A 13,636-nucleotide genomic window follows, 5' to 3' on the forward strand; every position below is an offset into this window, starting at 1 on the left:
GTGGGTGAAACCAACAGAGAAAATGTTTAGCTAACCAATGTTAAGACTTTTGAGAATGTGTATTTCCAAGCAGTATCAGATTTATCTTGGGCTTAATTTTTAAAAACTTGTGTATGTGTGAACATATGTGGATCATTTGTGTACGTGAGTCTGAGGAGGCCAGTACAGGGTATCAGATCCCCAGGAACTGGAGTTACAGATGGTTGTGGACTGCTATGTAGGTGCTAGGAACTGAAAATGGATGGATCCTCTAAAAGAGCAGAGTGTTAACTGCTGAGTCTTTACTCAAGCCCCTTGGGATTTTCTTTTTCAGTGTGTGTGTGTGTGTGTGTGTGTGTGTGTGATGTTTGCATGTGTGGGTATTTATGTATATGGGTGCATGTGCACTTAAATCAACATTAGGAGTCTTCCTTGATCATTACACCAACTGCTTTCCAAATCCAAAGTTTGTTGATACAACTAGTCTGGCTAGTATTGCTCTAAAAATCCCATTTCTGCCTCCTGAGGGGTGGACCACAGGTGGGCCACTATACCCGTTTGACTTCTACATGGGAGCTGGGGATTCAAAACATTGTTCTTACACTTGCATAGCAATTGGTTTAACCACTGGGCCATTTCCTCAGCCCTCTTATTTGATAAGAGTCTTTTGCTTTAGTACTTGCAAATATATCAGTTTGCTCATTCTCTATAAATCTGTAGGCACTTGACTTGTTGATTTAAAAGATTTCATTCATACAGAAGGCTATTACTTAGAGATAAATAATCTTGTACTTAATCACATTAAAAGCTTTGAGATGTCCTGTAGTGAAGAACTGTTTAACTCCAATCCCACAATCTAAAGTGAAATTATTATTGTCTAATTATGGCTTTAAGTAAAATAAAGGAGAGGGAAGCAATGGAGGCAAACAGCTTCCAATTTGGCCTCCAAGAATTCTGATGCCATGGTGACTTTTTACAAAGCACTGTTTGCTTGTCAAATAACTTTCTGATATCAGAGAAGCTCATCAAGCCACTTTGTTTTTGTGGTGATGTCTCTGATGCTGAAAGAGACCTGACTTCTGCCTGAAAGCTTCTTTTGCATTCACTACACTGGTAGGGTTTTTCTTCATTGTGGATTCTGACATGCTGATCGAGGTGTGAGTTTAAGCGGAAGGCTTTCTGACATACTTTACATTTGAAAGGTTTTTCTCCAGTGTGAATCCTGTGATGTCGAATAAGGTCTGAAGTCAAACTGAAGGCTTTCCCACACTCATTACAATAATGCCTTTTGAAGCGACCATGGATTTTCTGATGGTGGGAGAGGAGTAGGGCCTTACTAAAGACTTTTCCACAATCCTTGCATTTACAGGGCTCCTCCTGATTGTGAGTTTTTTGGTGTCGATTAAGATGAGAGCTTCGCCTAAAGTTCTTTCCACAATAGATACACAGAAAGGGTTTTTCTCCAGTATGGATTCTGAGATGCTCCAAAAGACCTGCATTCTGGCTAAAGACTTTTCCACACTCTTTGCACTTGTAAGGCTTCTCACCAAGATGGATTTTCTGATGTCTGACGAGGTGTGAACTCCTCTGAAAGACTTTCCCGCACTCGTGGCAGAGGTGACCTTTTTCTCTAGAGAGGACTTCTGGATGTTCAGTAGGAGTAGAACTCTGACACACTACAGATTCACAAGACTTTTCTCCTGCATGTGCCCTTTCATGTTCAGTCATGTCTGAGTGCTGGACAAGTCCCTCCTTAGTTTCCAAGCATTGGCTGCTAGCTTTCTCCTTGGGCATGGCTGGTTGCTTTTCCAAGTGGGCCTCAATGGGTTCAGATGTTGTACAAGATGATTCTATTCTTCCACAAGAGTCTGTCCTTACAATGAGTTTTCCATGATCATTCCTTGTTTCCTTACCTGAAACATTAAATATATATATATACATCACTACTTATTTCATTTCTGGTGGTCAGGAAAGGGAATCTGCAAATAGGAAGAAATATTTAAATCAAGTCATGTGTATAAATTTAAAAGAATTAAAAGAAAACATTTCATGTGTATCACATGCACACAGTGCCCATGGAAACCACAGGAGTATCCAGTTCCCTGGAACTGCAGTTACAGATGTTCGGAACTGCAATGTGGTGCTGGAAACTGAAACTAGGTCCACTGCTAAAGCAGCCAGTGCTCTTAACACTTGAGCCATCTCTCTAGTCCCCCACAAAGTTCTCACACACACACACACACACACACACACACACACACACACACACACACGGAATGGTTTATAAGAAACTGTGATTTTGATTTTTAGTTTCTCTTGAGGAAAGGTTTCAATATGCAGAACAACGTGGCCTAATATAAACCCTCTTCCCTCAGCCTCTCAAGTCCTGAGATTTATAGTCTTGTGCCAGCTATCCAGCTTGACATCCAAGAAATAGTTAACTATGATTGGCTTGGGGGAAGGATAAAAGTCATGGTGGGAGGTAACTTACTTTAAATGTTCTAAATTGTATTATATGATATATGTCACAGACAGAAGCTACTAAGCATGACTGTATATTCTTGATCATGATTTGTCATATGGGGAACAAGAAACATAAAACTGTAAAACTGGGTCACCAGAGACAATCACAGCACAAAGGGATGGTACTTTGAAAACTGAAAATGTGTTGGCATAGTGACAATTTATCATGAGTAGAATGTAATCTTAGGAAAGTAGTTTAAGTCCTTATCAATAAATCAACAGCGCTAAGACCACAAGACCTTGAGAATAATGAATCTGCAAAAACATTACATTGTTGAAATATGAAAGCTGGGTGGTGGTGGCACATGCCTTGAATCCCAGCACTCAGGAGGCAGAGGTAGGTGGATCTCTGTGAGTTCAAGGCCAGCCTGGTCTACAGAGCGATTTCCAGGACAGGCTCCAAAGCTACAGGGAGACCCAGTCTCAAAAATAAACAAACAACAAAAGTATCTCCCTCCAAGAAGGGAACAGAGGTTCCTTAACCTACTCATATGTTGCAAGTTTTTCTAAAATACTAAACAGGAAAGAAGACAGCTGATGTAAGCTTTAGAAATAAGAATAGCCAATCATTAGTAGATACTGTTTACTGAGGGTTGGGGACTGTAATAGAATCAAAGCACAATACAAAATCCTGCCCTTTAATTGTGGAAAGAGGAAAAGAGAAGTAAGCCAGAAACTACAACCTGATATAACATAACTGTACATGTGGAACACTGACCCAGATTCAGAGGAAGGATAAAGGGAGAGCAGGGGAGTTGAAAAAGTAGGGAATATAATGAATGAGGCAGAAGAGACCTAGAAGAGAGAAACTAGAAGGAGGAAATGGGCAATGAAATAGGGCATGTCAGAAGTGCCTGTGAGTGGGAGGCACAGGACATCTTGTTATTGAACTGGGGGATAGGGGTGGGGTGCTGCATCTCTTTGTTCCTCTCCCCAACATGGCCACCATTTTTAGATGTCAAAAAAAAGGAACAGCATTACCTAGTTTACTAAGGGTTTTAAGGAAGGGGAAACAATACATTTGTATTTAAGCAACAGGAAAGAAAAAGAAGGTAACTTAATGGAAATATCAAGAAGACACTTTGGGATTTCAAGCCAAGACTAGTCTACATATTTGCCCAGGAAGACCCTATGTGTACACACACACACACACACACACACACACACACACACACACACACACACACACACACACACACACAAAGACACTAAATGGGGAAGGGAGAAAGAAAAGGGTTGTATCACACTAGAAAGAGAAAAATACACCGATTAGAACAGTAGCAAAGGAGAACCCACAACAAAACAAAACATCTAACAAAAACAAACAAAAAAACCCACACCAATTAATCGCCCATCACTTCCATTTACAGTGACTTGAAGGAGGTAAGAACATAAGGAAGGTCCAGGTCCAGATCCACTCCTCCTTGGTGTGTTGTTGATTTAAATTGTTTAGAGTGGTTGATCTTTCAATTCTTGACTGTAGTACTGACTTAAGTTTATGGTATATACAAAAAAACTCACTGTCTAGTGAAGCTACAGTGTGGATTGTATATATAAGTTATGCCACAACAGTTTTGATAAAATCAAAACACAAAAAGCTAAGAGTGCCAAGGCAGAGAGCACTGTGTGGTCTACAATACCTCAAATTCGAAAGGATGCCATTTAGTTCTTACCCTTCTCCTTCTCAGGCTTCTGCACCCCATGCTCAGGCAGGACCAGTTGCTGCTGCACTTCTTTGGGAGGGACTGTCCCTCCAACCAGTACAGTCTGTCTGCTTCCTTGGGTTGGCTCCTAGAGATAAGTACAGTTAATTAGGAAAATGGTTTACAAAGACCAGCTTCGGTGTTAGAAAAGAGGGGATGGCAAGGGTGAGGTGAAGCTGATACTGAACAGCAGTGAGCAGTGCCCCTCCACTGCTGTGCTCATGTCCACCTATGTGACCTGGGGGTTCACTTCTTACTTTCCTGCAAAAGGACACCTGTACCCCTTACCTTCTGTTGTCCTGCTTCTTCACGGTCTCGCTGCAAATCTTCTAGTATTCCCACCAGGTCCTCCCCAGTCTCTGGGTGGTGCTCGAGCACCTGGACCAGCAGATCTCTTGGCAGGATGGTCAGGAACTGCTCCAGCACCAGCAGCTCCAGGATCTGCTCCTTGCTGCGGGTCTCAGGCTGCAGCCACTGTCTGCAGAGCTCCCTGAGTCGGCGTAAAACCTCTCGAGGTCCAGTGCTTTCCTCATAGCGCAGCTGCCTGAACTGTTTGCTCAATGGTTCCTGCCCAAGGCCTTTTCTGTTTCCTTGAACTTTGAATCCCTGTTCCCAAGCACAGTAGTTTTAACAGTGGCTTAAAGCACAGACTCATCTCTTTTGCTACCTTAAACTTTGAGTCAGATTTCTACTTAGCTCTGCATGCATGCATATATATAACCTAGTCATTTAAGGAGTGTCTCTCTGATAATTCACAAATAGCTTGACAGTCTCTAATTTATCTAGCCTTGCTAGTACCTCTACTCCTCTTCTTTTCTTTTCTTTCTTTGAGACAGGATCTCTCGCTGGCCTGTAGTTTGGTTTGTAAATCGGGCTGGCCCCAGAGAGATCTACCTGCCACTGAGTGCTGGGATTAAAGTCCTAAATCACAATGCACAGCTTCTAGTCCCCCTTTAAGGCTAATGTCACCAAGATAAGAATAACTAAGTCCTTTTCAAGAGACTAAGAACTTTGCCGACAGACCACCCGTGCTAGGATCCACAGGCACCAGCATTGGCTGCCTCAGCTGTAATGATTCTGTTGGAGCTAGCAGGACCTTACAGAACCAGCATGAAATAATGACTGATCAGTTTGTCCAAGACAGACTGACAAGGCTATGTATGCTATCTGCCTCTCTTCCTCTCAGCTTTTGTACATTTAATCCTGAAACTCTAGTCAGGGCCCTAAGATAGGGATTAGGGCACCATTGTCCTGTTTCTTTCCAATATGGACATGCTAAGTAATAAATTCCTTTCTTATTTCACTACCACTCCACCTCTCTCACTAGACTGAGTGGCAAGTCACTAAATTTAGTCTGTTAGGACCCCCAAGGTCAGACCTCTGATTCCATGAATAGGAATGATCCCCTCATTCATTACCTGAAGCTCCTCCTTCAGACTCAGAGGAGACAAAGAGTATGCACGCTTGCTAGGGTGAATCTGAGAAGAGGTATGTGTGGAACAGAATATGATCAGAACATGTTGAAAACTCTCAAAAGAACTTTTAAAAAGAAGAATGCACATGAATACACACTCACCAAGGCCAGTGCCATCCCTTGCTTCAGGTACTTTGTTTTGGAGAACTTTCTTTTGAGTGTATCCTGAAGGACACTCCTAAAAACAGAAGTCACAGAAACAGCAATGCTAGCTGTGATGTTATTTTGTTTATGCTCTAATAAATAAAGCTTGTCTGAGGATCAGAGAACAGAGCTAGCCATACTAGTTAGCCACAGAGGCCAGGCAGTGGTGGCACACACCTTTAACCACAGCACTCCAGAGACAGAGTCAGGTGGATCTCTGTGAGTTCAAGACTACCCTGAGCTACATGAATTTGATCCAGTATAAAAGAAAAAAAGAGCTCCCACGAAGGTGGTCCCAGCATTTGGGATCACACATCTCTAATCCCATCACTAGGGAGGTGGAGATAGGAATGATATAGCTGGAGGAACATAAGGTGCGAGGAGACAGGAGCTCATGACAGTCAGTCTGAAGCAGACTGAGGCAGCAGTCTGAGGACAGGATCACCCCTTTGGTCTGAGCATGGGTAGAGGTAAGAACTCTAGTGGCTGGTCACTTCTCTAACCATTCAGCTTTCACCCCCTAGTTTTTATTATTCCATGCTACAGCAACAAATGATCTTTCCTTAGGATAGTTTTCTCCAAAACATTTATTCCAAAGTGTATATAAACAAAGTGAGAAAACTTTTATAAGGATACCACACAACCTAGCTACAATAGTAAGAGGTTTGAAAAAAAAAAAAAAAAAATCACCAGTTTTTGTTTGTTTTCAAGATGGGGTTTCTCTGTGTAGCTTTAGAGCCTGTCCTGGAACTCCTCTGTAGACCAGGCTGCCTTGAACTCGAAGAGATTTGCCTGACTCTGCCCTCCCAAGTGCTGGGACTAAAAGGGTGCACCACCAATGCCCAGTTTGAAAAACTTCAATTTTAAACTCTCAAAATAAACAATTGAGAACCACAAGTGAATGTTAAAACCACTGGGGCAAAAGAGAGAAGAACAGAATGTTCAGTGTTAACTACCACACTGTGTAGCTGCAAACATGACCAAATGATCAAACTTAGCAATAAGATACCAACACCAACTATCTTATCACCTATGGAATACTTTTAATAATGGAATACTTTTAATAAATATTATTTATCATGAATTTACGGAGGAAACCTTTTCAGAAATCCAGAACTCTAGTCCATCTACAACAGGGATGGATCCAATTTCCCCAAAACACAGAGCTAATGACACTGGGAGGTTAATGTTCTAGATTAAGGAGATACAACTAAAGAAAACATAGGAAATTGGTGCTTGCATTAAAAACAAAACACCAAACATCTAAAACCAGGCCTATACTCCAATACTCCACAGGCTGAGGCAGAAGGCTTGCATGTTTTGAGGCCATCCTAGGCTACATAATGGGATCCTGCATTCATAAATAATGAAATTTAAAATCTACTACTAGTATTCTTATTTTGTTTGTGATATGGTCTTGCTATGTTACTCAATGCAGCCTCATATATGTAGCTGAAACAGTCCTCTCTGTTTCAATTTCTCTCTCAAGTAACAAGGATGTGAGAGGCTTACACCACCATTTGCTATTAGGAGAGGTTGAAAAAGTCCAAGAAAGTGATGCTTATTAGCAAGTAAATGTAGTTTGGTATTATGGTGCCTAATTTACTCTTGGACACATGGTATGAAGATATTTGGTCCAACATTACTTTAGATGTTTCTGTGTTTTGGGATGAGATTTAATATTTAAATTAATGGACTGTAAACTAGTAAAACAGATTGTCCTTCATACTGCAGTGGGTCTCCCCAGATCAGGTGAAGGTCTGAGAACAAAAAGACTGATCCCCTTTCAATCAAGAGACTTCTTCTCTAACAGCTTTCCAAATCAGATACCAGTGTTTTACTTCTGCCTTCAGCTCTGGAACGAGACTTCTATTCTTCTGGGTGCTAAGCCTCTTGTCTTCAGACTTGAACTAAATAATCAACTTTTTGGTTCATAGGTGTTTGACTTTCACCAGAATTAAATCATTTGCTGTTTTATTTTTGGCATGTTAATTCCCCCTGAAGATCTTACGACTTGATAATCATGAGACAATCTTTATAATTAGTCTTTGACTTTTTTCCTATTCTTCTTAAAATAAGCATTTATTAACTATGCACAACAATGAATTTCATTATGGAGTGTCATACACATGTATTTCGATCAATTGCCCTCCACCCCCACAATGATCCTTTTCCCAAACAGTCCCCCTTCTACTTTCATTTTTTAAAATAAGTCTCTTTTTAGACAACTACTAACCAAAATATAAAAACAGGTCCCAAATATAAAAACAGGTCCCATTTCTTTAAATAACTCTAATGAAGGGGCTGAAGAGATGGCTCCGTGGTTAAGACAACAGCCTACTCTTGCAAAGGGTACCACTGAGGCCTCCCGAACCCTTGCTAGGTGGCTCACAATAAGGGCAACTTCAGCACCAGGAGGTCTGAGTACCTTTCTGGCTTCCATGGACAAGTATACTCCAGTGCACATACCCAGACACATATAGACAATTTAAAAGCCAAATCTTTTTTTTAAAGGCAGTAAGAACTCTAGTACTGGCATAACACATAAATTAGTGGTGACTCTAATTAATCAAATTACACATGTGTTTAGTAATTGGATAATTAGATGAAATATATTATTAAATAGATAAGTAATTATATTAAAAATGTGATTAAATTTAAGAACACAATACACTGTAGTTTAACCTGTCTTTGGGAAGGTCCAGCTACCTTGAGATTTAAGCCAGAAAACTGACCATTCCTTCCTCCTCCTTTCATACTGTTTGTATATAATTAATCAAGTTGCTTTTAAAAAATTACATGTCTGGGTGTTTTGCCTGCATGAATGTCTGTGCATCACTTGTGTGCCTGAAGAGAGCCAGAAAAGGGTGTAGATCTCTTGAAACTGGAGTTATCTACCAATGGTTGGGCTGCCATGTGTGTGCTGAGAATTGAATCTCAGTCTTCTAGAAGATTGGCTAGTGCTCTTAACTGCTTTGTCATCTCTCCTACAGTTCCCAGTTCTTTTGATTCTACAGCTTCATATCCCTCAAATACATCCTTCTTGTAGTTTCTTGATGACAAGGTCTCCCACTTGGACTACTGTAAATCAGCAATCCTCAACCTGCCAGTCTTGACTCCTTTGGCAAAACAGTTACACTACAATTTAGAATAGCAGCAAAATTAAAGCCACAAAGAATCAATGAGAATAATTTTATGGTTCGAGGTCACCTTAACATGAGAATTGTATTAAAGGGTTGCAGCATTAAGAAGGTTGAGAACCACTGTTCCATCTGGTCTTCCTGACATCAACCTATTTCCCACAGTGCAACTGTGATCTTCCTAAGGAGCAAATGAAGCATAGCTCCCTTGTGCATGTTGCACATAATGACTTGCCATCACCACTAAGATCAAGTTTAAAACATTTAATATGGCCTAAACTTTTCTTAAGCTTTAATGAATGGGTTCTTATAAATCTCACTCTTATATGGAAAAAACCTTAAATGTTTTTCTTCTTATTAATGACCAGTCAGTCACACCTCATGTCTCAGCATAATAAACAAGCTGAAAGAGTTTCTCCACCTGCTTTTCACTCACTAATTCAATCTCCATAGAAACCCATTAAGAACTACTTTTAACCTTGTACTGCAGACAAAACCTGACATGGAGAGTTGAGGAATTGACACAAGGTCTTAAGGCTGAGCTTCATATCTTTTGATTAAAAAAAAAAAAAAAAAAAAAAAAAAAACAAACAACAACAAAACCAAAAAAACCCCACAAAAACCAAAACAGAAAACATCAAAAAAAAAAAAAAAAAAAAAAAACCCAACCAAAAAAACCCCAAAACCTGTTTTTAACCCATAGACTTAAAATTTTGAATTTATTTTTCCTTTTCTGCTGTGTGCATCTGATCCAGAAGCCAATGCTGTGGGCTCCATCCAGCCCCAACGCCCACAACAGTCTACACTTCCCACCAGAATTCCTGCCAATTTTCCTCTAAGGGTCTCACTCTGTAACCACTAAAGGCAATCCTCCTGCCTCAGTATCCCAAGTGCTAGGGTTATAGGTATTAGCTATTTCATTTCTGTCCGCCCTCCCATCTATTCCTATTGTGGATTTCCAATTAACAAATGTTTCTCCCCAAAACCAAGTTCCTCACACACCAAGTGCCCAGGTTTCCTTCCCGGTAATATTATTGACTGCGCTCGAAAACATCCTGGTGACCTTGTTATTCCCTAAATAAGGGAAACAATCTCCAGCTTTCGGGCCTAATGTGTTCGCTGTTCTCTCGCGCATGCCTCTTAAAGCCACCTACGTCTATCCATCTATCTCCGATTATCTACTCAAATATTCTGTTTACTTACAGTGGAAACTACTTAAACATGCAGCAGAAGCCATGTGTGGCAGCGCCAGCCTATAAGCTCAGCGCTTGGTTCAAATCAAGGGTATCCTCCGCCAAAGGAGTGAGGCCAATATGGGCTTTACGAAACGTCCTCAAAACTAAAAACAACCAACAAAATAAAACCGACAGAAGCCAGGCGTGTTGGCTCACGTTTGTAATCCCAGGCAGGAGGATATTCAGGAGTCTGAGGTCAGCTTAAGCCATACCGTGCGTTCCAGGAAAAGCACGAAAATGCCTCAACAACAAACTGCGAGCTTACTACGTCCTCAGCTTCATCCCTCTCCCACGCCCGAGAACCGTAGCTTCCGCCACGCACCCTTCCTGGATTTCCCAGCTCCGAGGTGTGGATCGCTTCCGTGTGCCAGCCAGACACGCCGCTCCAGAGGCCCAAGGTTGCCGTTCTGACCCCGCTGGAACCCGATCACCTTACGTCCTCTCGCCCTGGCCGCAGGGTCAGTCACATGTCCCCTCAGTGGTCCAGCCCTGTAGCTTCCGGCTCCACTCTAGGACGGTGGGAGGACCATGACTCGACTCTGTGGTGCCCTATCTGGGTTTAGTTGAAACATTCCATTTACACGAAACAGGCCACTTCATTGGACTATTTTCACATACAGCGTCATTTCTTACGGGAACAGTAAGACTCTCACTGTAACTCCTGCCACCAAGAAATGGAGACAGGAATAGACTCTTTAAGTTGGGCTTTAGTCAAACGCTGGCATGATCATGAAGGCTTCCAAAGAAGCCACCTTAATACCCCACCTCAAACCAGAAGTTTTCTAGCGAGGCAAACTAAGTTAATCATTAGTGCTCAAGTTAATTCTTTGTCCCCCACCTTTTCACTACCGAGTTCCAAAGACTCCTATCTGTGTCTCCCCTCTTGTTTGACTTCTGAACCTAGGCATCCAACAATGCTTAGTCTGGTTAATGTCCCATGGTGTCAGATATGAGCTCTGCAGTCCCCTAGGCCAATGGGATGTAAGGTTAACTCAGAACAAACACAGCATTAAGATGGCTTGTGTGCAGATTAACTCAAAACAAACGAAAACATTTTGTTTAAGTACAGAGTCCTTCCTATAGTGTCTGATACAAAGTCCCCTACCATCGTCCTCTCCCCACCATTCTCCATTATTATCCATTGACTTCGATAAATGGGATACAGTCTGAGGTTCATCTCCAATCATCAGAGTGAGAACTCCCAATAGGAATCCACCTCTTTCATGAACAACTGAAAAGACTTTCGCAAGCTTGTAATTTCTACAGCAGGCACAGATGTCAACACCCTCCTTAAGCCCATAAATATTCCTGGGCCCATTCAAAACTTCCTAACAGGTTTAACTGTGAGATAAAAATTTGGGATCAAATTCTACAGTAATCTGACATGCCTTGGAATACTTTCAATTGCCTGAGAATTGAAATGGTTTCTCCATTTGTCTAATTGTCTGTTAGTGCTTTCCAAACAGTCTCCTCTTTCCAGGTTGGAGGAAGAAACCCAAAAATTTCTTAGCCTGCTGACAGATTTGGGCCTTGCAGGCTAATAGTCTCCTGGTTTCTAGTTACCAGAAAGTCACTGACATCCTGCTGTAACATGTCCCCCTTCAATATTAGGGCTTTAAATCTTAACTAGTAGATGGTCCAGAGATTAAGAGCTTCTGGGCTTTTCTGGAGGACCCAGTTCACAACTGTTTGATTTTTAGCTTACAATAGCCTGTAACTCCAGCTGCAGGGTATCCAGTGGTTCTTCTCATGCCCTGCAGGCTTGAGAAAACTCCCCCCCCCCTCTCTCTCTCTCTCTCTCACACACACACACACACACACACACACACACACACACGCACACACACACACACACACACTTTAGAAAGAAAACTGCTGCCTCTTGACCCAGCATCTATAAGGATCACTTAACCACACCATCCTCCTCACTCCACCTAATCCCCAAAATTGTTGAGTCTGGGTCCTGCCACTCAAAAATGTCTTGGGGAATGTGGCTCATCAGACTGTACTTGCAAAGAGCCGAGTGCAAAGCTTGCAAAACATCAAGAACTGCCTTGAGATCTTATACAAATGCACTCATGAGAGTGGGGCTTCTCCATTAGGCATACATTGGTAATGTGTGAATATATTACAGATAAGTCCTATTTCAGAAAATAACCTAATCCTATTTCTAAAAATTTTAAATTACCATACTGTTTCTTTTTCTGTGCCACTGGCCCTCAGTTAGTTCAGACTTCATGATTTATCTCGGATAGAATTTCACCAGGCCATACCCAGCAGACACTTTTTCCAGAATGAGATACTGGGAGTGTTCCAGAGGAACCTGAAGACGCGGCTGCTGCTAGTCTTCGTGGTGGGGTGGGGGGAGTTTAGTTGGCTGTACTTGGTGGTATCTGGGGATTTGGAATATAGGGGGAATTTGTGTGTTAGCTAAGTTCATGGGCAACATGCTTGCTGAAGATCTTTATAATTGTTTTAAATTATTTTATGTATGTGTAGGAGTTTTGTTTGCATGTCTGTCTATGTATCACTTGCTGCCTGGTGCCTATAGAAGCCAGAAGACATCATCAGATTCCCTGAGGTACAGGTGATTGTGAGCTACCATGTGGGTAATATGGATCCAGCTTGGGAAGAATAGACAGTGCTCTTAACCACTGAGCTGCCTCTCTAGCTCTACATTTTGAAGGTCTTCTAAAACCTTACTGTTATTTCCTCAACTAGTGCTTTGATTCCAAAAGGCCTTTCTTCTCGGAAGATAATGGAGGGTCTGACTCTTCCTACACTCACAGTTTTACACTGTAGGACAATATCAACGGAGAGGGGGTCATGTCCATACTCTTTCCTACCTTTTAAACTTCTTTCTAATGTCAGGGATACTTTGTGAAACATAGATCATATTCACATCACATTTTCCAGGACTTTAGGATCCATATTGGCAATTGCTGATATAATTCAAAAAGTTGCTTCAAGAATTTGGATGTTCTTCATTGGATTTTTTTGTTGTAATATCAGAACTATGCTCAGTCCTAGATTTGGGATCTCTTTCCAAGTCCTTTGAGGATACATCTTCAATACCTTCCTGAATGGCTGTTGCCTGTTTCGATTTAAATCCAGTTGTCTTCGAGGCTGGGGGCTGGAGAAAGAGGGCTGGCCAGGTTGTTTTGGTGCAGTGAGTATCTCTACATGGGGAATGGGCTCCCGAAGTCCGTTCATGCACTATGGATACATACTGGTTCCATTGCTAGAGGCCCCATAGACTGCCCAGTCCTCCTAACTGACACCCATGTTCAGGGGGGCCTGGTTTGGTCCTATGTTGTTTCCCCAGCTGTCAGACTGGTATATATGAGTTCCCACTTGCCCAGGTCAGCTGTCTCTGTCCCAGTATGGTCTTGACCCTTTTGTAAGTCACTCCTCCCTCTCTACAACTGGATTCCAGGA

General features: G+C 41.8%; 1 protein-coding gene across 1 annotated transcript; it reads right to left on the reverse strand.

Moving 5' to 3' along the window:
• Nucleotides 1-866: 866 nt before the first annotated feature.
• LOC127234138 (zinc finger and SCAN domain-containing protein 26-like) lies at nt 867-10,686 on the reverse strand. Its single transcript, XM_051200913.1, is given in 7 exon segments — nt 867-1,076; nt 1,078-1,892; nt 4,176-4,293; nt 4,494-4,811; nt 5,624-5,683; nt 5,782-5,857; nt 10,521-10,686. Coding segments are annotated over 6 exon segments (1,398 nt in total). The 5' UTR covers nt 5,797-5,857; nt 10,521-10,686; the 3' UTR covers nt 867-1,004.
• Nucleotides 10,687-13,636: the final 2,950 nt, after the last annotated feature.

Source organism: Phodopus roborovskii, unplaced genomic scaffold (genome assembly GCF_943737965.1).
Source record: "Phodopus roborovskii unplaced genomic scaffold, PHOROB, whole genome shotgun sequence".
Lineage (NCBI taxonomy): Eukaryota > Metazoa > Chordata > Mammalia > Rodentia > Cricetidae > Phodopus > Phodopus roborovskii.